We start from the raw sequence: 26,805 nt of genomic DNA on the forward strand, positions 1-26,805 counted from the left end.
GGTACCCTTTTGTCTTGTGTATAAGTTGATCTGATTTGGGGAAGGGGAGGGGAAGCACAGAAAGGGTGAGACAAAGGGTCAAACATTGCAACAACTAAGTGTCACTAGACACACTCTGTTGGAAATGAACTTTACCACTTGGGGGAAGGGGGGAGGAGGGAAAGTGAGAGAATACAATAGAGGTGGTAACACTTTGAAAAGGAATATACTCATTATCTTACTTATGTAACTGTAAGCCCTCTGTACATTACTATGTCCAATTAATAGAGACCCAACTTTATAATGAACTGATCCTTCCATACTATCTTTGACCTAGTTTCTGTATCCCTGAGAAGTAGCTCTGTTTCCCTGGGGACTACCCCTGACTCCCTGGGGACTATTTCTGTCCCCCCAGGGACTAAGTCTGACTCCTTGAGGACTAGTTCTGTCTATCATGGAGCTAGCTCAGACTTCCTGGGGCTACTCCTTCTAGTGAGTGCCTGGCTTTCCTCAAAGTCTGGCTAATGTCCTTTGTGGACACATAAAGATATACCATTGGAGGCAGAGTTTGTAAGAAACTTAAACACCATTCCCATTAACGTTGACTATAGAATGGGCATCAGAAGATGTTATTAGCCTAAAGTGAATGAAGTCCTGCTGTATACTTTCTCAGAAAAGCAGTATGGGTGGCCACTGGCTTAGTACTCTACTGTGGCTATCAACCAGCACATCGCATGCTAGGAATTCAGGGCAATATGAATCACAGTAGTTATTAAAATCAAAGAACTTTTGCCACTGGTTTAGTCTCAAAATCTAAAAAGAATCCATGTTTCCCACATATGACACATGTCGAATTATTTTTATTAAAATGATATTGGAGGGACGGGGTAACAGTTTTCAAAAAGAAATATACTTCATACCTGACTTATGTAATTATAATTCCTCTGTACATCACCTTCACAATAATTTTTAAATGCTATTTTACATAAATGAACACATTTTGGCATCATTATTATATGCCTAGCAAGTGAGGAACAGTTATTACATGGAAATTTGTAGACTTCAAATCCCAGTTTTGCATTCTCCTGACTAAAATTGTTAGCATAAAGCTTTTTTGTTGTTTTGAGGGCTTGTTTTGGGCTTGAACTCAGAGCCTAAGTGCTATCCCTGAGCTTCTTTTGCTCAAGGCCAGCACTCTACCAGTTGAGCTACAGCCAGCCCCATTTCACCTTTTTTGGTAGTTTAGTAGAGATAAGAATCCCACAGACTTTACTGCCTAGGCTGGCCTTGAGCTATGATCCTTAGATCTCAGCCTCCTGAGTACCTAGGACTACAGGCATGAGCCACTGGTGCCTGGCCTTCCAAGTCCTTTAAAAAATGAAATATTAAACTCATGATTGAACCTTAGTAATAGGAAGATGTGATGCATAAGGATGGAGATTAGCAGTGTCAATTGGATATCAGCCAGCTTCCTGAGATAAGACCTGAATGCAGTAGTGCAAATCTCACTCTCTTCTTCCCTTCTCTCTTTTCCTTTCACCCTTCCCTCCCCTCTACTTCCCTCCTCTTTTTTTTCCTAATTTGTGAAGTGAGTGTCACAAATTGCCAGGCAGGTGCTTTATCACTTGAGACATGCCCCTAGCACATGTTTCAGACTAGTTATTTTTGAGATAAGAGTTTCACTTCTTGACCTGGTGTTTGAGCTGCAATCTACCTAATTTGTGCTTCTGTTGTAGTTGAAAAAACATGTCCATGCTACTGAAGCTAGTGATGGGTTGAGATTGGGTTTCACGTATATGTTTAAGCTGGGAGCGTAGGTGTGACCCACCAACGCCCAGCCATGTTTTATTTTTGTCCCTAGCAAGAGTTTCATTCATATTCTTCTGAAGTAGACATATTTAGAAGTTCAGAAGGGTGGTTGTCTGGAAATTTGATTTCATCAAATTTGATGAATTCCCATTTGTACATTTTTGCTTTGTCCTTATGCAGAATCAGAAAGGTTCATTTCCTGGAACTGGAGAGCAAAATTGTTGATCAGTCTAAGGGTCTTGGGTCCTTTCCTCCACCAAATAAAGAATTATGAAGTAGAAAAAGTGGGAGTAGAGGTAACATTTATTTGAAAGTAAGAAGCCAGAGAAGTGCAGAGAGCCTTTTATTTATGATAGTTGGATTATTATAAGCCCCCAACCAGTACTCTTAACTAGATGGAGGAGAAGAGTACAGACTTCTCACTGAAAAAGAGAGAGGAAGACCAAAAATTAGTAGCCCGATGGAGGCTAATGGAGTTTCTCTTTTTTATTTTTATTTTTGCCAATTCTGGGGCCTGAACTCAGGGCCTGAACATTGTCCTTGGGCTTTCTCAAGGCTAGAGCCCTACCTCTTGAGCTACTGCACCACTTCTGGCTTTTTGTATGTATGTGGTACTGAGGAATCAAAGCCAGTTCTTCATTCATGCTAGGCAAGCACTCTATCACTAGACCAGCTTCATGGAGTGCCTCTTTTGTCGCCCTTTGGGGTAACTGAGCTGTCTAGCATCTGTTTAGATCATTCTCCTCATCCCAAAGGGAAAGGCACCTGTCCCCTGCACAGATCTGTTCTAAGGTCAGCACAGGCCTTGTCTTTGGGAAGAAGAGGTGTTACCTCTACTTGATCAAGGTCTCTCCAATATACTCAATTGTTCACCCTTTGCCTCACCATAATCTTCAGAAGCTAGAGAAGGAGAAAGGTGGCGTGGCAAAAAAAAGTGGCTACCAGGTACCAAGTTCGATAAGAAATACTCTGCTGCTGATTTGCACCGTAGGAGAAGGATTATTAATAATTTATATATCCCCAAATAACAGGAAATGAGGGGTTTGAATGTCCTCACAAAGAAAAGATCTATATTTCAGGTGCCACATATTCTCCTTCTCCTCATCTCACCATTCACAGACATAGACTGCCAATGAAAAATCAAATCAAATCAAGTGACTGAAACACAAGGACTACATGTAGACTGGAGAGGAGAGCCACGCCTGGGAGGGAAAAACCAGAACATTTCATTGGAATGGAATACCATGCCCCGGCAAGTCTGAGTAACAATAGAACAGGCTTGTCTGAGACCGGAAGTGCACTGACCACTTCTTCTTCCCTTACAGGCTCCACATGGGAGAAGGCTTTTCGGCAGATTGGCTTCGAAAGGTAAGCTGGAGTCAACAAGTCCCATTTTATTCTAGGTGGTTTGCCCATGCTAGATCAATATGAAATCCTAAGGGGTGAAAAACCCCGATTCTGAGGATTTCAATCAGACAAGGCTGGGCTTCCCATCCCTGTTCTGACACACCAATGAAAGAGACTGATAAACATCAGAGATCAGAGAAAGGAGATTTAGTGGGATGTAGCCATGTTGGAAAGACAGGGAGGCTCATGGACCCTGGGGTTGTCTTCAGAGTATTTGCATAAATTTTAGGTGTGTGTGTGTGTGTTGGTGATGGTCACAGTTGAGAAGACTATTTTCTGCTATTATCACAAAATTGTTACCCATTAATCTTGTTACCCCAAGGTGACTTGGGAAGACTATTAAGAGAAGAAAACTTAAAATGGCACTGAGTTGTCCCTCAGTTGTTAGGCCAGTGTCCAGGGAATTTTTGCTTTAAGGGGTCAGTCTTGCACCATTGCTTCAACTCTGTGGCCTTGGGTGAGTCACCTCTTCCTGAGTCTCAGGGTCTTTGTGAAAACCTGGGCTGGACTCACAAGGAAAATAGTGAATTGAAGCAGTGTGTGTGCAAAGTCCTGGCACTGGGATCCTGGTGATATGGAGCCGTATGAAGGTAAGTTGGCTAACTAAAGAACCTCTAGAAATGGAGCTAAATCTCCTCAACTGTCAGTGTCCTATATGACCTGCCCAGGGTGTGATTTTTCTCTGGAGAAATTTGTACAGATAGTGACATGTACCTTAATTATTAAAATCAAGAGTAGGAAAAATTGGGACCCTATCACTATTAGCTGCCAGCACCTCTTTATCAGCATTTTCTCCAAGAAAAGAAGATGGATTCATTATCAGCATTCGGGTATGGGGCCTGCTCAGCATCCTAGAACCACTGGCTAAGAAAGTGAGAGCAAAGCAGAGGGCTATGTCCCAGGACCTTTACACCGTTTGTGCAACTGTCAGTGTAAGTGTAGTCACTAACAGACAAAAGTATTTTTCACTTTCTTTTGGTCTAAAAGTATATTTTACTAGTTCTTTTTAGTTTTTTTCTGGTGCTCAGACTAATGCTTTGTACTGCTTGGCTCCTGTATAATCCTAGCTATTCAGGAGGCTGAGATTTGTGGATTGTGGTTTGAAACTAGCCCAGGCAGAAAAGTTGTTGAAATTCTTATTTCTAATTAACCTGTGGAAAGCCAAAAGAGGAGGTGTGTCTCAAATGGTAAAGCACCTCACTTGAGCAAAAAAAGCTCAAGCATGGCTCCCAGGCCTTGAATTCATGACTCAGAATGAGTAATAGAAAAAAAATCAAGACTTAAAAAAGAATAAAATGTTTAAAATGCAGCCTTTCTCCAGTAGCCACAGAGAATACCCATCTGCAGCTCCTCTCTTGAAAAGCCATCTGTTGATGGATTCAAAGCCTCTTGTTTCTCTGTGCTCACTTTCAATCTTCTTGGCACCATTACTGGCCTTTTTAGATTTGGCAGGGGGAGGGCATACAGTGCTGCTGATACTTCTCAGTTTTTCTTTGTGGGCCAGAGAGCTCCACAAGTAGTCTATAATCCTTGTTGTTTGGGAGATGAGGATGCGGGATCACAGTTCAAGGCCTGCCAGAGCATTATAGTACACGAGACTCTATTTCACCCAGTGGCTGGGCACCAGCACAAACCCCTGACATCCCCACCATCAAGCGAACTCACAAGTAATAGGCTTACAGCCAAAGCCAACCCAGGCATAAAGATCCTACCTTGAAAATAAGATGAAAGGGGCTGGAGGCAGAGTCAAGTGGTACAGCATCTACTTAACAAGCCCTAGGCCCTGAGTTCCATCTGTGAGAGTTTAGAGCAATTCTAAGAGATACTGATCCTGTCAATGCTGCGTCCTCTTTCATCCACTACATCATGTTAAAGTGATCACATTAGAAGGGAAGGAAGTGATATTGTCAGCCGAAGCTTCGAAGCTTTCTCCTAGAATAAGAAAGCACAGATGTCTCAAACTATATGTGTGTGTGTGTGTATGTGTGTGTATGTGTATATAGGATAACCTAAAGGAAGAATTGAGGGGGCCACCCCTTAAGCCCTCCTTGGGAAATGTTTGCTTACTGGGGGGAGGGGCAACCTACTTGACCCTACTTGGATGATGTTTGCTGGGATGTGATCGGCTGTCCCTGTGGATATGTAGATACACACACATATACATGTATACATATATGTATGTACACACATACACATAAATATATATAAATGCATGTGTATATACATATATATACACATATTATGTGTACACGTGTATGTACATATACACATATACATGTATGTACACATATATTCAGAGGCAATATACATCAGGCACAATTGTACATATTGTCACAGTTTGTGTGATCTCAGAGCACGTTTGCCTTGCAAACAATTGAATCTCCATTCTTATTTTATTTTAGGACTCCCTATATAGAGAGATATTTTGAATCCTGAAAAGGAAGTACCCTATCTTGTGTGTCACCTCCAACACAATATTACGATGTTGCTGTCAACACAACAAAATATTCTCGATTGTTTTCTATTTTTTTTATTTCCTGAACTACAAAAGCTTGTCCAGGTGGATTACAATTTAGTACATCCACCTCAGTGTTCACTGCTTCTGGATCAAAGTCATCCCTTCCATCATTCTTATCTATCTTGTTGGTTCCCTTCTCCCACACACATTTCATATTTTTTTTTTTGTAATCCTGAGGCTTGAACTCAGGGCTTGGGCACTGTCCTTGGACACTTTTTGCTCAAGGCTAGTGCTCTACCACTTGAGGCACAGTGCAACATTTTGCTTTTTCTGTGCATGGGGTACCAAGGAATCGAACCCAGAGCTTCATACATGCTAAGTGAGCACTCTACCACCAGGCTATGCTCCTGGCCCCACTTTTCACATTGTTTACATCCTTTTCATATGTACATATTGAAGATCCTGGCTGTTTGTCCACTCTTCCTTTACACCTTTGTCTACTTCCTATTCCCATCCCCCTTCACAATCTCATTTCAGCTTCTTGATACTTAAATTGTCTCTTCATGTCCAAAAGGTTTACTCAAAGTTAATTTAATATTTTGTTCTAAAAAGAAACAAAAAACAATAACAACAAGACCCTGTACTTAACATATTAGAGCTTCCATCAGAGAGCTGGTGGTTCTGTGAAGCTTTTCAAAGTTTGTAATTAGAATAGACTCACACTTGTAATCCTTACTCAAGACCTGAAGGATGAGAGTTGGAAACCAGCATGGGTACAGGCAGTTTCTGAGACTTCATCTTCAGTTAACCAGCCAACAGCCGGACTGGAGAAATGTATTGAGGGGTGGTAGAATACCAACCATGAGCAATAAGCTAAGTAAGAGAACGAGGCCCTGAGTTCAAGCCCTGGTGCCAGCAGAAATAGGAAGAGGCAGACATACACACAGAGACAGTGACAGAGATAGAGAGACAGAGAAGTCCAAGACAGCAGCATCCAGCCATTTCCATTTTGGAAACCCTGTGTGTGTGTGTGTGTGGTGTGCATATATATGAATATTCAGATACAATTTGTTATATGCATTATACACATTGTCACAGTTTGTGTGATGGAATCAGTAATCTCAGATCATATTTGCAACCTGCAAACCTACATACATCCCACCTCCAAATCCACCTTTGCTTCAGCCTGTGGCACTATGGTCTCATGGGAGAAACAAACTTGGAGAATCGCATACCATGTCGTAAGGGCTCCCATCTACAAATGGCATTTGTCTTCGTGATTCGTGGTTCCTAGGTGAAAAGGCTATGAAGTTCTACTAATGGCTGCAACAGTCACGTCTGAGCAAGGTCTGGACATGTTTGCTCTATTGCATGGAGTAAAAAGATTTGAGCATAGCAACTTGCCAGGAGAGGCAAAGGCTCTGCTTTCTGGGAGATCTTACTCCTACCTATTGAAAAATAATAGTCTTTTATTGATCACTTGCCATTTTCACTTAAAAAGAAAAGACATTATTGTCAATAATGGCACATAATCAGTACAGTGATTCAGCTTACATTAGTAATAACATTACTGTGTGTGATTTTATTTGATGTATGGAGTGGATTGTGGAATGAAATATCTTAATCTTCCTAAGAACATATTAGAATATAAGCCACCCTAAAAATAGAGCAGCGCAATGAAACACATATGCTCCCAGGACCCTGTCCAATGTAGACGTAACTCAGAAGGCCCTGCATGGTCTTTAGAGGGGACTCCAGCTTTCTGCAGTGCTGTCTCGTCCAGGTCTGCTGTGACTCACAACTCAGGGCTTAGGCATTACCACTGGGCAAGATCTTTCCTGAGGGCTTAGGTCCACAGACCTCTCATGATACTTTTTACATCCTTCCATCATCACGTTAGATGTATTGTGTGGACATGATTTTCCTGTATGTACTCCCCACACAGAAGTCCCTGAACAGCTAAGGAGCCCACCATGCATGCAGGCTAAGCCCAGAGCTGTGGAGTAAATTCCATAGCGAAACTCGTGGGCATTTGGTTGGAGCGTGCTAACAGAAGAGTAGACTCTGCAAAGAGCAAACTGGGAAAGGATCCCACCTTTTCCCAACTACCTTGTAGTAATCTGGTAGACAGTCACACTACCTACTGATAGAGCAGGCTTGCTTCTGAGAAGAATGGAAGGAAAATGTGACTTTAGTATGTGCATGGCATTATCTTATGTTGCTGACATGTCTGTCACTGACACCATTTCCAACTCTCCCTTCTCAAGCTTCTGGGTTAATAAACTGAGCCTAGCACTAGTCACTCCCAGTGAAATGACCCTGTTGTAACATCTCCAGGGCAGGAATCATGCCTGCTTTGTTGGTGGAGCTGCTGTAAATCAAGTTAAATCCTTAGTCCTCAAGGACAGGAATGAAAACTTATTTGTGTCTGTACCATGCTGCCAGGACTATGAAATACCCAGCTTTTCACCCTGTACTATATTTGGGTAGGTTCCCGTGTTGCCATTTGTTGGAGCTTTGTTCCCCAGAACATCAATACTGAGAACTTTTCTTTTTTATTGTTGGGGTAATGTATAGAGGGGTTACAGTTATATTTGTCAGATAGTAGATGCATTACTTCTCAAACATGGATGTCCTTTCTCATGTTTTGGTCTCCTTTTCCCTCCCCACACTCCCTCCCAATCATTTTGTTTTACCCCTTCTGTTTCCTATTTCAAATAAACAAATAAATATATATATATATATAATAAACTAGGTAACAAAGTCAGCTACAGTAACCACATGAAATTAACCATAAGGGGAAAAATAGAGAGAAGAAATAACTGAGAACTTTAAGAAGTGGGCGTTTAGTGTGTGAGAGAGAAAGAGAGGAAGAAGGAGAGGGAGAGGGAGAGATGGGGGGGACAGGTAGGCAGACAGAGATTGGCCGTAAGACAAAATAGGAAAAGTGGCCAAACTCATTCTTTTATTAAAAAATAAATAAATAAAGCCCCTGCTTGAGGGCACTCAGCCACTCCTATAAGACACAGACCCTGAAGATTTTCAGGAGCAGTCCTGAGCTGACACTTTTTCATGTTGAGTTGAAACTCTGTTGTACAAGTATTTCAAGATAACTTTTGAATGTGTTTAAAAATACTATTGTGAAATAGCTAAGTATTTTACTAAGTGCTAATATTGTTTTCTGTAAACACCCACCTAACAAGAAGCCACCTGCAGCACTTACTTAAAAGGATTTTACATTTTAGATATGAGACCTTTGTCTGTTATATAGCTAGTGAAGATTTTCTCCCACTCTGTGGACTTTCTGTATAACTTGCTAGCTATGTCCTTTGTCATACAGAAGCTCTGCAATTTAATGCAGTCCCATTGGTCCAAACTTTCTTTAATTTGTTGTATTTCTGGGCCTTTGTTAAGAAAGTTTTGACTTGTGCCAAGACGTTCCTATTCTTTCCTGTAAAGTTTCAGGGTGTTGGCCTTTATCTCAAGATCTTTAGTCCATTTGGAATTAATTCAGGTGCAGAGTGACAAATAAGGATCCAAGTTAAGTTTTCTACATGAGTTTAACCAATTCTTTTATTGTTGTTGTTGTTGTTTGCCACTCCTAGGGCTTGAACTCAGGTCTTCAGCACTGTCTTTCTCAAAACTAGCAATCTACCTCTTGAGCCACCACTTCTGCCTTTTACTATGTATGTAGTACCGAGGAATCAAGTCTGGGTCTTTGAGCATGGTAGGCAAGCACTCTACCACTAGGACAAACTCCCAGCTCCTCATGTTTAACCAATTCTGCGAGCACCATTGTTGAAGAGGCTGTCTTTCTGCCATCATATCATGGGATAAACATCATATCGTGGGATAAACAAATTGGAAAATCACACACTGTGTCTTAAGTGCTCCCATCTGAAAATGACATTTGTCATTGTTGCTCGTGGTTCACAGGTGACTCTGTAATGTTTTCCAAAGAGACTAAAAGCAAAAAAACTACAAAGTTCTAGCAGTAGATGCAACAGTCAGGTCTGAACAAGGTCTGAATATGTTTGCTCTTTTTTTTTTTTTGCCAGTCCTGGGCTTGGGCTGAGGGCCTGAGCACTGTCCTTGGGTTTTCTCAAGACTAACACTCTACCACTTGAGCCATTCTGGCTTTTTTTATGTATGTGGTTTGGAAGAATTGAACCTGGGTCTTTGTGCATGCTAGGCAAGCACTTTACCACTAGGCCAAACTCCCGGCCCCAATGTTTGCTCTTTTGCATCGAATAATAAGATTTGAGCATAGCAGCCTACCAGCAGAGGTGAAAGCTTTATTTTCTGGGAGATCTTACTCCCACCTATTGAAAAATAATAGTCTTCTATTTAGTTATATTTGTGTATCTGTGAGGAGATAACAAAAAATACATGATTTACATTCTTTCAGGCTATAGAAAGCTTTGTCTTCCTAAATTGTTTGCTTCCAACTAGAAAAATAATCAGCAAGTCTTTTATAAGGTTTAATCTGAACTTTATTTTTTTTCCAGATTTCAAAAGGTTGTATGGCCAGGGGAGTTCTAATTTCTAATGTGTCTGTCTGTCTAGTGACTCCTGTTCAGAGTTACCTTTCCCATCATTCCCCACTATCTGATCTGTTCCCTCCCCTCAGACCCATTTCACATTTTCAACTTTCTTGATCACAGACATATATTGACTATGCAAGCTGTTATTTGTCCCCTGTTCCCTTCTTTCATGTATTCTTCATTTTTCAAACAGTAACACTAGATAATGTATACTTGGTGACAAAATCTATTTGAAAACATGGCTGAAAGAAAGTATCTACAGTCTTATGAACTCTGTCTTTGTTAAATAAGGTCATTATAACTAATATAGTCTGTGAGTTGATCTGAGCTATAGAGAACACTGTGGCCTGGAATGTAACAGCTGGAGTCCCCAGGGGCTTTGTTGGCACCTTGATAGGCACAGAATGGATCAGCATAGTGTCTTAGGCTTCATTAATGGCTTGTACAGTTGAGCTGTACAGCAAATTCCATGAAGAATTCAGGTCAGGTGTGGACAGCATGATGAATTAGAGGCAGGATCTCAGGGTGTTAGTAGCGGAGGTTGAATTGCAGTGTTTGGGGGCATGGTGTTAATTACCGATTATCCAGAAGCCAAAGGTTTATATTTCTTACTTGATCTGATTCCTATTTAGAAGTCTGAAATTAGCTTTGTTATAGGTTTGCACCCCTGTCTTATCTCAGCCAGTAGCATACCTTACTTAATGGCAAAGATATTATTGTTAACCTGAAGTAACAGCTTCAATTTAGGAGATTTCATGGGAACTGGGTTTCCCATCAGAATCCTGGGAAGTACATCATCCTAGATGAACAGCTCTTAATGGCTCTTTTATTTATTTTTCTGATTTATTTCTCTCTATATGTCTAGCATTTATTTTTTCATATATTTTTATTGTAATTAATAGAAGGGTTACATGATATTTGCCAGAGAGATGGTGCATTAATTCCCATACATTGATACCCCTTCACATGTCTTGGTCCTCATTTCCCTCCCCCCCATCCCCACCCCTCATCTTGTTTTCCCCTCTTCCCTATGCAATTTCAAATAACCAAATACAAATATATCCGATATATCAGGTAACAAAGTGAGATACTGTAACAATATGAGATAACCAAGGAACAGCAAAAGAGATGAGAGATAACATAGCACCTTAAGAACAACAGTCATTCATTATATGGCTTATGTTTCTATATCCTAGAGATCCTTTCATTTAACATCCTACTATATGGCCTTTTGTATCAAGGTTTTGCTCTATTACAAATCTCTGCTAGGAGAGCCCAAGGTTTCTACTGATTATGACAAATGAGGGAAACCATTGAGCCTAAGTTCCTTTGAGTCTGGCTTACATCACTTAATATGATCTTTTCTAAGTCTTTCCATTTCCTAACAAATGGGGCAATGTCATTCTTTCTGACAGCAGCATAGAATTCCATTGTGTACAAATACCACATCTTGTTGATCCACTCATCTACTGAGGGACATCTAGGTTGGTTCCATATCTTTGCTATGGTAAATAGTGCTGCAATGAACATTGTTGTGCTGGTGGATTTAGTATGTCTTTGTTTCTGGATGGTTGGGTAAATGCCAAGTAGTGGAATTGCTGGGTCATAGGGGAGCTCTATGTTTAGTCTTGTGAGGAACTGCCATACTGCTTTCCATAGTGGTTGAACGAGTTTGAACTCCCACCAACAGTGTAGTAGTGATCCCTCCTAGCCACATCCCCTCTAGCATCTGTTGTTATCAGTTTTCTTGATCCTGGCCATTCTGACTGGAGTGAGGTGGAATCTTAAGAGTTGTTTTGATTTGCATTTCTTTTATGACCAGAGATGTTGAGCATTTCTTCATGTGTCTATAGGCCATTTTTGTTTCTTCTTCAGAGAAGACTCTAAGTCTTTGGCCCATCTTTTAATGGGATGGTTGTTACTTTGGAGATCAGTTTTAGATTGATTCAATTTTTTGAGCTGTTGATATATTTTAGATATGAGGCCTTTGTCTGTTGTATGGTTGGTGAAGATCTTCTCCCACTCTGTAGGCTTCCTAATTAGTTTACTAGCTATGTCCTTTGCCATACAAAAGCTCTGCAGTTTAATGCAGTCCCACTTATCCAGCCTTTCTCTGATTTATTGTGATTCTTGGTCCTTATTAAGAAAGTTTCCACCTGTGCCAAGGAGGTCTAGTGTATCTTCTATTCCTTCTTGTAAAGTGTTCAGGGTGTCGGCTTTTACCTCCAGGTCTTTGATCCATTTGGAGTTAATTCTAGTACAGGGTGACAAAGAAGGATCCAACTTTAGCTTTCTGCATGTTTTAACTAGTTCTGCCAGCACCACTTGTTGAAGAGGCTATCTTTCTTCCATTCTATTTTTTTGGCTCCCTTGTCAAAGATTAGGTGGCCATAGGTCTATGGTTTAATATCTGGGTCTTCAGTTCTATTCCATTGGTCTTCAGGCCTGTTCTTGTGACAGTACCAAGCTGTTTTGATAATTATAGCTCTGTAATAAAGTCTAAAGTTTGGAATTGAAATTCCTCCTGCGCTGTTCTTTCTGCTAAGAAGTGTTTTTGCTATACGGGGTCTTTTATTATTCCATATGAAATTTTGGATTGCCTCTACTGTTTCTTTAAAGAATGACATTGGGATATTGATTGGTATTACGTTGAATTTATAGATTGCCCTTGGCAAGATTGTCATTTTCACGATATTGATTCTTCCAATCCAGGAGGAAGGGAGGTTTGTCCATTTTCTCAGTTCTGCTTAAATTTCCTTTTTCAGGGTTTTAAAGTTTTCATCAAAAAGGTCCTTTACATTCTTAGTTAAAGTAATTCCTAGGTACTTTATTTTCTTTGAGGCTATTGCGAAAGGAGTTGCTTTACTGATTGTTGCCTCATTCCTCTCACTGTTGGCATAGAGGAAGGCAGTTGATTGTTGAGGGTTAATTTTATACCCTGCTACTCTTTGAAAGTTTTGAATCAGCTTAAGGAGCTTGGAATAGAGTCTATAGGATTCTTTAAATACAGGATCATGTCATCTGCAAAGAGGGAAAGTTTTACTTCCTCTTTCCCTATTTGGATCTCCTTTATGCTTCCTTCTTGCCTTATTGCACTGGCTAGGAATTCTAGTACTATGTTAAAGAGGAGTGGAAAGAATAGGCATCCTTGTCTTGTTCCTGATTTTAGAGGGAATGGCTTTAGCTTTTCGCCGTTAAGTATAATACTAGCTGTGGGTTTGTCATACACAGCCTTTATTATATTGAGGAATGCTCCATGGATTTCTAGTTTCTCCAGAGCTTTTAACATAGAGGGGTGTTGGATCTTGTCAAATGCCTTTTCTGCATCTATTGAGGCAATCATGTGATTTTTGTCCCTGCTCCTGTTGATGTGCTGAATTATATTAATTGATTTGCGTATGTTGAACCAGCTTTGCCTCCCTGTGATGAAACCTATTTGATCATAGTGTATAATTTTTTGATGAGTTGTTGTAGACGGTTGGCCAGTATTTTGTTGAGAAGTTTTGCATTGATGTTCATCAAAGAAATAGGTCTGTAGTTCTCTTTCTTTGATGAAGAAATGCTCAACATCTCTGGTCATAAAAGAAATGCAAATCAAAACAACTCTAAGATTCCACCTCACTCCAGTCAGAATGGCCAGGATCAAGAAAACTGATAACAACAGATGCTGGAGTGGATATGGCCAGGAGGGATCACTGCTACACTGTTGATGGGAGTTCAAACTCGTTCAACCACTATGGAAAGCAGTATGGCAGTTCCTCACAAGACTAAACATAGAGCTCCCCTATGACCCAGCAATTCCACTACTTGGCATTTACCCAATCATCCAGAAACAAAGACATACTAAATCCACCAGCACAACAATGTTCATTGCAGCACTATTTACCATAGCAAAGATATGGAACCAACTTAGATGTCCCTCAGTAGATGAGTGGATCAACAAGATGTGGTATTTGTACACAATGGAATTCTATGCTGCTGTCAGAAAGAATGACATTGCCCCATTTGTTAGGAAATGGAAAGACTTAGAAAAGATCATATTAAGTGATGTAAGCCAGACTCAAAGGAACTGAGGCTCAATGGTTTCCCTCATTTGTCATAATCAGTAGAAACCTTGGGCTCTCCTAGCAGAGATTTGTAATAGAGCAAAACCTTGATACAAAAGGCCATATGGTAGGATGCTAAATGAAAGGATCTCTAGGATATAGAAACATAAACCACATAATGAATGATTGTTGTTCTTAAGGTGCTATGTTATCTCTCATCTCTTTTGCTGTTCCTTGGTTATCTCATATTGTTACAGTATCTCACTTTGTTACCTGATATATCGGATATATTTGTATTTGGTTATTTGAAATTGGATAGGGAAGGGGGGAAAACCAAGATTCGGGTGGGGGGTAGGTGGGGGGGAGGGTAATGGGGAACAAGACATGTGAAAGGATATCAATGTATGTGAATTAATGCACCCTCTATCTTTCAAATATCATGGAACCCTTTTATTAATTACAATAAAAAATTATTAAAAAATATGTGTAAAAAAAAAGGACTTGCAGAGCTCTGTTAAAGCTAGACCATCATTTCTAGCAGAGAAAGCTGCCTTCGTTAAGGCTGAACAATCACTTCCTATGGAAGAGGAAAGAATAGTAAATTTGTTTTTTGCATAAAAGTCGTTCTTATTGCTGATGGGTCATATGAAAGAGTTACGCTTCATTGTCAACAGATTACATTTTCCGTTTATTCTGCATATATGTGAAGCTATCCATGTGCATTCTAAATATGCTTATGGTGAAGAAAACTCTCATGGCCACACCTGTAATCCTAGCCACTCAAGAGGTAGAAAGTTGGAAGATCTCAGTTTGAGACTAGCGAAGGCAGAAAAGTTTGCTATGCCCCATTTCCAAAATAACCAGCAAAGAGCAAGGGTGGAGGCTTGGGTCAAATGATAGAGCACCAGCCTAGCAAGTATGAGGCCCGGAGTTCAAAACTTAATACTGCCAAAAGAAAAAAAGTGTTTAAAGTTATTAGAAAGCAATAGGCTCGGGCCATGAGTTTGGTGAGGTTCAATTCCTCAGTACCACATACATAGAAAAAAAAAGCCGTAAATGGTGCTGAGGCTCAACTGGTAGAGCTCTAGCCCTGAGAAAGTCCAAGGACAGTGCCCAGGCCCTGAGCTCAAGCCCAGGACTGGCAAAAAAAAGCAATAGGCTATTAACAGGCATGGCCAGAGGAGGACTTAGTGATATTTAGTATCTTTATTTTTTTCTTTCAGGAATTGTAGGATTTAGAAATCATCTGGGCATGGGTGACTCATGCCTGTAATCAATTTTTCAATTTTAAGAATATTTCCTTATACATAATGAGCTATTTTTTGGATAGACTTAACATGAAAAAAATTATTTATGATCCAAATTCACATAGCCTGGAGTCATTTACATGGTATTTTTAAATTATATTTGTATTATCATTAATAGTTATGGAATTACCATTCCATGGATCAGTTTATGAATACAATACATCTTGATTGATGATATTTGTTAAACAATTCTCTATATGAAGCCAACCTTCAGGATTTGGAAATTTCCTCTCCTGTCGTCATCTTGATTATTGATAAGCTATCAATGTTCCCAGATTTGAGATTTTCAGACACAAGGTATTCACCCTGCCTTTGCATCCATCTACTAAGGTGAGTTCTAAGTGACGCTCTTTATTCTGAGAGGTTCAGAAGAATTTTTTTTTTATGGATTGTGTGGAAGGCCCTGTTAGAGAGACAAATAACTGTGAATATTGCACCTCTCCTGGCCACAGTATGTGGTACCAGACCAAACTCCATCAGTGGACAGAGCCAAGAGGTGACCCAGGCCAGATCTACCCACCTCAGTTTGCTTGGCCTTGTAACTGTGAGCAATAAACAGTCTGAGAGGATGTCATTCCAAGAGCAAATGGAAAACCCTGATCAATGGCCAAGGTAATAGCACAGGAAAGAATAAATATCAGATTAGAGACCAGAGAGGCTCAGACAGAGCTTCAAATGGCTTGCACCAGAAGCCATGTATTGACTTGCTTGCTGTAAACAGAAAGAACACTGTTTTCACTCGGCCATCATGAGAAATGTTTGGGTTTGAAAACTTCTCTGCACTCTCCTCTGACCAGCTAACCATATTTATTTAGTCATCCCCATATATAATCAAATTTCTTATAGGACTGGATGTCATTTTAGTGAATTTGCCAGTGATTTTCATCTTCTTCCTCTTCTTTTTGCATTAGAACACTAATGGATATAGATCACAGGGCAGGAGTAGGGAGGACAAGGAAATCTTTCTCCTGAGAAATCTGAAACCAAAAGATCAGCTTGGCCCTGGAGTTACTGAGTGGTCATCAGATGTATGCAAAAAACAGGTGCTTGACTTGTTCAAGAAAAAAAAATCATAGTGAATAATATTAGCTCTGTTGGAATCTTTCTTTGTCACTAGGACACATTTTCCTGGGTGGCTTTGGTTTAGTTCCCATACCCTAGGAGAGTTACTGTGTTTTCACGGTCATGGATTCCTTAGTTTAGGGAAAAGAAAGAAGAAAGTTATGATCAAGGAAAACAACAAGCCCAGTGCCACTTCCTACTAAGAGAAATGAGAGGAATAGATAAGTGCTTCAGCCTAAGGTGGAAATGACAGGCACTGAGGTCTGCTGCTGTGCTCAGTAAAGGGTGCAAACAAGCAGCCACAGTCCCCAACCAGCACTGTGTTCAGCCTCACAAGTCACTGACTCTCTGTCCTCCAAGTCAGGGGGAGCCCAACGCCCTCAGCCCACAAGCACTGCAGTGACCTACGAGCTCTCTAGGCTGATGACAGCTGGTTGAACCATCCAGGGGGCTTTCAGTACCCAGAAACATGGCCCAAATCTTGGCTTTAAGTGTTAGTGGCTTCCCAATAAGAAGAGAGATGTCAGGGGCTGGGAGTTTGGCCTAGTGGTAGAGTGCTTGCCTAGTATGCACGAAGACCCGGGTTCAATTCCACGGTACCACATACATAGAAAAAAGCCAGAAATGGTGCTGAGGCTCAAGTGTAGAGCTCTAACTTTGAGAAAGTCCAAGGACAGTGCTCAGGCCCTGAGCTCAAGCCCACGACTGGCAAAAAAAAAAAAAAGAGAGATGTCATAATCTGAAGACATCTAGTCTGAGAACCTTAGGAGGAGAAAGCTGATAGGGAGCCCCACCAGGGGCTCTCGGCCTTTGTAGGCACCCAGAGGACATTGAGTGGAAGTGCTTGTTAAATGGCGTGCTAAAAGGAAAAATTCATTACAGCACCAACAGGCCATTACGGAACTTTTAGCCTTGCCAAATTGATGGGCCATAATAAATGATGATTTCTTGTTCAATTCAATTAAGAGATATTTAGTAAATAAGGACCACATGCCAGCCTTAAGCTCAATGTGGAGACAGAAGAGAAGCAGCAGAAGCCCCCCTCTGTGTTGTTCACTGTTCTCAGAATGGACACAGGACACTGTGATGTCCACGTCCAGACAAAGCTTGTATGAAGGATCAGGAATCCCCAAGGAGGGAATCATGGTGGAACAGGAGAGGAAATGCATCTGACTTGGGAAGCTGGATGTATGGAGGTGAGTCAGAGGTTTAGTATTTGCCCTAGGAAAGAAAAGGGCAATGACAGCATTCAAGACAGGCTCAGTAGTATGTGACCTGGGTGAAGGCCAGTGGGATATGGTTCCCATTAGACTAGAAAGCTTGGATCTGGCCAGTAGGATCAATGGATAGATAGATAGATAGATTCTGTACAGATGTGAAAGTATACATGTATATATACATATACATATATATATATATAGTACCGGTAGAGATAGATAGAGATAAATAGGTAGATAGATAGAACGATAGATAGATCCGTGATGTTCTTATTTATGAAAATAACAAATCTTTCTGCAGGAGAAAAATCTCTCAATAACCTAATCACATAAATCAGTGATTTTTAATAGGTCTTGAACTTATTAAGACATCATTTCCCAACATTTCAAGCAAAATGATTCACCAAAGAAACAATTTCCACTGCATCCAGAATTGTTCATCTTACCCTTGCCATAAATTATTGTAGCAGGGAACTCCCTGGGGAGAAGAGCCAGGAGTAGCTTCTGTTAAAATAATACCATGCTTTAGGCTCATGGACCTCTGGACTGTATTGCTTTTTCATGCTGAGATGTCATAAAGAATTCTCACTAGAAATTAGTACAATTTTTGTTACTTTCAACACTTACACACTACCAGATATGGCTTATTTAGAATGCTCCTTTATATCAAGTGTCTGTTTTGGATTTTGGTTGCCATTGCTTCTTCACTTATTCATTTAAATTTTTACATTGTCTTTTTTCTATGTTTCTGTATTACACGTGCCTTTCCTCTCTGTTCCTCCTTAGCGTTATTTTATTTTGTGTCAATACTAGTGCTTAAACTCCAGGGCTGGATGTTGCCCCTTAGCTTTTCCATTTAAGGTTATCAGTCTACCACTTATGCTACAGCTCCACTTCCAGTTTTTTTTTTGCTGGTTAATTGGAAATAAGAGTCTTAAGAACTTTTCTACTTGGTTTGCCTTCAAACCAAGGTCCTCAGATCTCCTCCTGCATAGCGAGGATTACAGGCATGAGCTACTGGCTCATGAGCGCTCATGGTAAGGAAAACAAGCTTCAACCTCTACTCTTTTCTTATTTCTGGATCCTTTTCTCTCCTGTCTCTCTCTTCCCATCCCCTTCCTCTCAACATTCCTACCTTGATTTCTCGTTCTCCCTCTTCTTTCTCTCATACCTTTTCTTTTCCCTCTTGTAGCTTGTTATTTTCCCATCCCCCCTCCCTCTCTCTCTCCCTCTCTCCCTCCCACCTTCCCTCCCTCTCTGCCAGTGAGGTGTTATCTACATTCACTATGCCAACTACCTACTTCCAGTCATGGGACCCCACCACAATAAAAATGCATAGTATTTTCACCCCCAAAGTCTTCCCTCAGCAATGACTAAGCAGATGTGTTACAATGACTCATAGCTTTGGCTAGTCGTGTGCTAGAATCCTGCAGTCTATGCCTTTGTCTTCCTCCTTCCGCACAGCAACAACTTTAGATTTCTCTATCTGTGGATTCTCAACGATCCATCAGCCTCCACTTCTACTGGGTGGGTTGTTAGCATAGACTGGGTCACTGGGTGGAGTAATGATACTCAATTTACATGACTATGAATACAGCTACTAGTAACATTACGTGCAGGCCTTTGTGTGGCTGGAGCACCTTGGTTCCCCTTCCTTCAGGGGATCCCCACTTTCCACTTTTAGTCTATCTGCCTCAACTCTGTGTCCCCCATAAATGTTTGTTGAATAGCCCCTGGTACTGGGACTTGACCTCAGAACCTTGCCCCTGCTTAGCCTGTTTATTTAAATGGTCTCTCTTGCTAGAGTCACTCCTTTGAGTGACAGCTTTGTGCTGTTTTGGGGACTGATCTCCTGAACTTTTCTTTTTTTTCTATGAAAATTTCTTTAATTTGATCCTTTTGGAAATACACTTTCTCATTTTTATTTTCACAATACAAAAATGTTCAATGTCTACTAATGATCTATTGGAAGCAGATGATAGGGAGAAGGTTCAGAGCATGCAGTTGTCACTGTGGTACTCAAATCCAAGTCAGGGTTCACCATGATCTGCCTCTCCCCACCCCCTCCACTCACTCTCTCTCTCTCTCTCTCTCTCTCTCTCTCTCTCTCTCTCTCTCTCTCTCTCTCTCTCTCACACACACACACACACACACACACACACACACACACACACGTTGCGTACACACATGCACACAGAAACATCAAGCAAGGATGAGCAATGAAGAAACTCTGCAGAGCGAGCCCAGCACCCACTTATAACAGCATTAGATTTTTCTCTGGGCCACTTCACAAAAGCTGGCATGGCAGGAGAGTGTAATGGCCCACGCTGGCTCCCCCAGGGATCCACCCTGCATCATTCCCACAGGAAACAAGCCTGACTGATGTTTTCAAGCAGCTGTGGTGGGAAGCTGTGGTCTCCAGGAGCCATGCTCTTGACCTCTGACTGCCCCACAGACTGGGACAGGCAGTAGCGAGCTCAAGCCTGAACCTGAGGCCAAGACACCAGAAGTGGGCTCTGTTTTCATACAGACCAGCAGGAAAGCTTTCCAGGTGCAGAAAATAATTAACAGGTTAGTATAGTAACGCCGATGCTCACAACGGCCCACAGCTGTGATGTGTGTCCATAGTTAGTTTAGATTAAAAAGGAAAAAGAAAGAAAGGAAAAAAAAAAGCAGCAGCCACCAAAGTAAAAACTGGAAACCCTCATGGTTTTGCCCCTCCCACACCATGCTTTTGTAACGCAATGCAGTGTGGTTTCCCAGCATGCTCCTCAGGTCTTGGTTACCGGGTGTCAGGAACTTCGAAGAGCTTGGCCAGGCTGACCATACGGCTCCCTAACAAAAGAAGCTCTTCCTTCATCCTTTTCAATTTCTTGGCCTTCTTGCATCCCTCCTTCTTGCTCCATCTCCCAAGCCGGCTTCTTCTGCAGTGTAATCTTCTCTCCCACTGTGCTGGTAGCCAAGAAGCTGTTGGTGCAGAAGTCATGGTTCTGTCACTTATGAGACGAGGTTTTCGTGTCCAGCTTCTTCTGCTCCACTTCTTGCCAACTGTCTTCTTTCCATTTTCTCTTGGTCTACTTGTCTTCCCGTTTCTTCCCAACATACTCAGCATAGTTTTGGATCCATAGCTTTCTGCATATTTGCTGGTATTCATATCAATCTTAACTAAGTCAGGCTGGCTGAGAGATGCGAAGGCCGATGTGCCATCAATCCAGGATTTGTGAATGTTACCAAAGGCACTGAAAAGCTGGTAAAGGTCACTGGTTTTCCACACCTTAGGAAATGTCACATAGAGTCATGGTCACATTTAGACTGCAAGTCTGGCCCTTCCAGGTTTAGATCAGGGGGTCTAGGATCCCCATGAGAGATAGCTTGTTTAAAAAAAGCTCGGTGAGTTTTGATTTGGCAGACACATGAATTTTTGGTGGACCAAGAAAAGAACCCGGATGTTCATGTGGGGCTGAAGCGCAGTCAGGTGATAGAAACATCACAGAGCTGCTCGCAAGCCTGGAAAACCTTCCGCACTTTCAACTTTAGGAAGGTTGAAAAGTGTCTCTTTTAACCACTTTTCCAATTCTGCAAGGGATGTGTTGTTAATGATTTCCTTAAAAGGCTGTGTGCTGGCCATCAATTTAGTATCCCAGAGCCTGGAAAAGACACACATCATCATCTCCTTAAAGCCATTCAAATGCGGAGGCAGAGGGCAGTAGAACTGGTGGACTGAGTGCATGATGTTCAGGAGCATATTGTGTCCCAGAATGAGTGATGGCATGAATGACTCTTGAGAATCCCACAGCGTCATTAAGTTCCTCCTGTTCTTTAGCATGTTTCTGCTGCTCCCTTCTCTTGCGTTCGCCCTCATTACTTTGCAGACAACTATGTATCGCTCCTTCTTTTCTGTTTCTCAAGTCTCAACATGAATGCTTTGGGGATACTTCCAGCTCAAAGTTTGATTAATTAGCTTTCTTTGGAACCCACTCCATGGCTCTAAATCCAAATTCTTGTTCTCTTCGCTTTGTAGTAAGTCTTCTATTTTCATTACAACTTGCTCAATAAGCTTCTTCTGATCTTCAGGAATCATCACAGGACACTGTGAAGTGTCGGGACACATGTAGGCCAGTGCCCCCTCGCCATTAGCCTGAGAACGTTTTTCATCATATTGCTCTCTCAGCTATCATTCTTCCTGATTTAAATATGGTATTCCATTGAGAAAAACTTTATTAAAATCAAATCCTTGGCTTGCTAGGAAATCAGTGCTGGAGCTCTGACAAATGAATTTGACATCTGGTGAGGATCTACTGAAGGGTTTGGGAAAAACATAGAAGTTCAATGACTTTGTTATATATTTTGAATCTGTGTGGTCTGTGTACTTAAAAGTGCAAAGGCCAAACTGAAACGGCAAAAAGTCCATGGAATGCCTTTTAAGCTTCTGATATCTCTCTTTTGGAGTGTCAAAACCATAAGTTAATGTGGTCACTGAGGGTCCATCACTGATTCCCCATCGATAGCAGAGGAATCTGCCTCCTCTATGGCCAGGTACACTTTATGAAGATTACTCTTCCTGTGGGGCCAGGTAGCTCATGAACTTTTCTGTCAGGACTGGCTTTGAACTGCAAACCTCTGGCTCTCAACTTCCTGATTACCTAGGATTACAAGTGTAAACACTAGCACCTGACTTGAATGTGCCTTTGAATACCATCACAATTGAATTGCCCAAGGAAGTATAATCTAATTTTAGCAACTATATCCTGTAATATATCCCTGTTATAATATGTAACTATATCCATGTTAGAATTTATTTTATAAACATATACATTCACTATTTGGGTTTATTTAATTTCCTTCTTATTTTTAATTGATACATAATAACTTCACGGATTTGAGTCTTGCGATGGGCTGTGATAAACTTTAGATACTATGTGATAATTAAATCAGTTGGTTTCGCTCCTTAAACATTTATCTTTACTTTAGGGTGAAATATTAACAATCCTTCCTATAGCTGCTCTAAAATATACATTGCTGTCATCTCTACACCCTCCTGTCAGCAGAACACCACTACTGTTGCTCCTATCTAATCATGACTTAATAGCCATTCATAAATCACGTCATAGTAGCTGCCTTTCCACTCTGTGAAATCAACTACTGTGCGTGTGTGCGTGCATGTGTGCTTGCGTGTGTGTGTGTGTGTGTGTGTGTGTGTGTGTGTGTGTGTGTGTTGTATATGCCAGCACTTGGGCTTGGATTCAGAACTTGGGTACTATCTTTTTAGTTCTTTTGCTCAGAGTTGGTACTCTACTACTTGTGCAATGGCTCCATTTTTTGGCTTTTTTGGCCCATAGTGGGAGATAAGTCTCATAGACTTTCCTGCCCAGGCTGGCTTTGAACCATCATCCTCAGATCTCAGCCTTCTGAGAGGTCAACTATTTTTATTCCACAAAATAGGAAGATTGTGTGGTATCAGACTTTCTATTCCTGGCTTCCTCATTTAACATAGTGTCCTACTGGTTCATCTATGTGGTTCTAAGCAACAGCATTTCATTCTCTGGCTATATATCCAGATCACATGGTCATTCCAGTTGTGATTTTTTTTTAAAAAGTCCATGCTGCTTTCCACAACTTAGTAGTAACTAAACTAATATCTACTTGGTTTGTAAAGGTTCCCTTTTCTTAACCTTGTGACAGTTTACAACTCAGTTTCTCTCTCATTGATTGAATATTTTATTTCTGTAACAATTTTGATCTGTTTTTACAGCTTAGACCTTTGTTAGAATAGATAATTACAAATTTGAAATACCTTATCTGCAGCCTTACAGTTCAAATGCATTGAAAAGTTTTTAATCTTAATGACTAAGCCTGACCTAGCCTGAACTCACCAGGTGGTTGCAGATGGGGGAGGGTTTAATTTCTTGCATTCTACTACATTTCTGAAAACATAAAATATTGGTTGATATGCCCTTAATTTGTATTATTAAAAAATCCTTAATCATGGCTATAATGTTTTCTTAACTATTGAAAAGTAATGCCCAGTAAGGGAACTGCAAGCTAGATAGCACACTATAATGACATACCTGTTAGTTTAGTTGTGGCTATTTTATGCTGACTCCCTGCAAAGGCAGCACAGGCTGATATTTCATGACATTTGCAAACTTCCCCACCTGGAGAAATGAGAGCTGCTCTTTCTCAGCAATGTGCATTCTGTATTCAAATCACAATCCTTACCCTTCCAAGCAACAAATGGAGTCCTCCTTTTTCTTTGGAGATGTTCTGGTTTGAGCAGGGGCAGAGGGGGTGGGGAGGCAGGAGGGACTGAATCCCAATCTCTGCAGTGAGGCCTTCGGTTCAAGCAGAGCAGGTTTACACTGGCTTCTCTTTGACAAGGATTCATCAAAGTTTTGCAAGCCAATGAAATATTTATGACAGGAATTGTCTGGAAGCAGTCTGGGTGGGTGGGAGTATGTAGAAGAGTCAGTGCACTGTGGGTAGAAGAATTCATCCTAGGATTCGGGCCCTATAAAGTGTGGCAAGGTTGGGGAAGTGAAGTCTGAAAGGGAAGAAGACCAGTCCATCTGAGAACAGAAGTGTCTAGATGGGTGACATTCTGGAACTCGTTCCTGGATATGGCTGCCATATTGAAGAAGTGTCAGTGAAGCGTCCAGAAATGGACCTGCTGTCACTCTGGGCTGTCTCACCAAGAAGCACTGTATCCCTAGTGGAGGAACATAAGGGAGATGCAATCTGCCTGTGCCTCAATGTTAGCTTTTACTGCACAAAGACCTTCAGAAGCAGCAATTCAGATTGTGTGTCCATCTGTGTCTAATTCAGAACCATAGAGGGTTAGGAGGAGTCCCAAGCTTGATGGATTTGGGACAGCCACAGCCCAGCACTTAGGATGCGACTCTAAAGTGCAAATTACTGTTTTATACATTCATTCCCTACATCATCTTCTGAAAACATGAAGGATGAATTTCTTGAAGGCTCAAAAGACATAACAGTCATATTATGTAGAATACAGTGATTGGCATTGTGGTTCAAAGCCTAAGGGCTTCAAAAGCAAAAGATTTCTCAGAAGTATTCTGAGTTCTATTTAACACACATTGGTAAAAACTCTTATGCTGTCTTTTTCCTTCTCTTTAAGCACTTTGGGACTCTTTTCACTTGGTAACTCAGAGAATGGGGGAAACTCAAAGTCCTGGGAAGGGCTGGAAAGCTGGATTTGGAGTCAACAACATGGTGGATAGCAGATTCTGTGTATTTCAGGGCTGACCTGCATGTGGTTGCATATCTCTCTCCACCTGTGGTTTTTAGCTTTTTCTTTAGCCTTTTAAAAAATCTAATATTTAATTTTTTGTTATCTTCAAGTAGTTGCCCAAAAGGATTTCCTTTCATCATATCAGTTTATGAGTACAATGAATCTTGATCAGGGTCACCTCACCCATCATTTCCCCTCATCTCACCTAACACCACTCATCTTCTCAAGTCACCTGGCTCCATGTTGGCTAGATCTCATGTGCAGAACCTGTCCGGTTCTGCACACCTTGCCCTGATTTCTTTCCTTTCCCATCAAGCATTTAGGGATTGGTTTCTGCAACATGCACCTAGTAAAGGGATCACATGGCACCTGGAATGGTTACCTGAAGCTCGTTAGTCCTGGCAGAAGCCAGGATTTGGGGGCAGGTATCAAATGGGGGCGTGTTAGAAGTGGACTCCATGTAGGGGTGGTTTATAGCATGGGTGGCAAAAGTGCAGGAGCTAAAGCAGCTGTGGTGGTTTGCAAATTACTTATATTAAACAACTAAGTGATTTGGTATATAATTAAATATATTAGAAATCAAGGGAACCAGCTTTCTCACCAGTAAAGTGAAGATTATAAACATAGAAAGAAAAGGCAAGAAGGAAGCCTGAGGTGGTAATTTTAAGTTGAAGTGATCAGAATGAATGCATAGATTTAAAAAAACAAACACAGAGAGTCATGGAAATAGTCATAATATGCACATTCGAGTATATGCAAATACATAGAGATATATTTCCTATTGGTCAAGTGAAAGAGCCCAGAACCAGGATCCCAGGAGCACAGCTCACTTAGAAAGCCCGAATATGTAGGCCAGCTCTGAATCTATGCCTGCACACTTCAAGCCCACAAACAAGAAAGGTGGAGAAGTAAAAGATGGGCCTGAAAATCTTGTTGCAATAGAGAACAAGCCAAAACCCCATTAATTGTGGGAAGAAGTCACAGACGCCAGCTTGGAGGGGCTCCCACAAGTCAAAAGCAATTTGAGCATCATACGAATAACAATCATCTCAGGCCATCTAATAAAAAACAATTCAAGGATCAACACTGTGGTTAGGAAAATAAGTGGAGAGAAAAGGAAATGTTTACAGTCAGCAGAAAACTAAGTAATAAAGATAGGCATAGTTCATTGCTACATGGTTAATATAGAATATATATATGTACATATATATGGTGGTTAATACAGAAAAGAATATTCTTTATCTGTAGGTTCAAATAAGGGATAGAACACTGATATAATTTGGGAGTGTGTCCCTCCAAATTTTAAATCAACTGCAGTCAGAAAAATGGTGATTTTTATTATATGTGTTATATATGTTATGTATATTACCTAAATATTACAGTATCTATTCATTGTTATAAAAGTATAACAACATATTACATATATTATGCATTCATATGTATATTAATTTTATAAGAATTAATATACTAATATATAACATGTTTATATGTTATATATTATATAATATATGGCATATTATATATTAATATATAAACATATTGTATTAATATATTATATAGCAATATATACCAATAAATATATATTGTTATATATAATATTAACAATAAATAGATAATGCAATATTTAGGTAATAAGTTAAATAACTTGTTCTGTGTTTGACCAACAAGAAAGTAGCTTAACATTGCTTTGCCAATACCTCTCCAAATGTCAAAGATTCTCACAGACC

The 26,805-nt window shown here is 40.6% G+C and overlaps 1 protein-coding gene and 1 pseudogene across 1 annotated transcript in view; one reads left to right on the plus strand and one right to left on the minus strand.

The window, feature by feature from the left end:
* The window catches only part of Piezo2 (piezo type mechanosensitive ion channel component 2), a 367,270-nt gene that overhangs the window by 163,619 nt on the left and 176,846 nt on the right, over positions 1-26,805 (plus strand). The window contains exon 4 of the mRNA XM_090353510.1: positions 3,114-3,156. Within this exon, the coding sequence (XP_090209636.1) occupies positions 3,114-3,156 (43 nt within the window). The remainder of the gene's footprint in view (positions 1-3,113; positions 3,157-26,805) is intronic.
* On the minus strand, positions 20,612-25,538 carry LOC150049978 (poly(A)-specific ribonuclease PARN pseudogene; annotated as a pseudogene).

Source organism: Megascapheus bottae, chromosome 19, assembly GCF_031878675.1.
Source record: "Megascapheus bottae isolate mThoBot1 chromosome 19, mThoBot2.hap1, whole genome shotgun sequence".
NCBI lineage: Eukaryota > Metazoa > Chordata > Mammalia > Rodentia > Geomyidae > Megascapheus > Megascapheus bottae.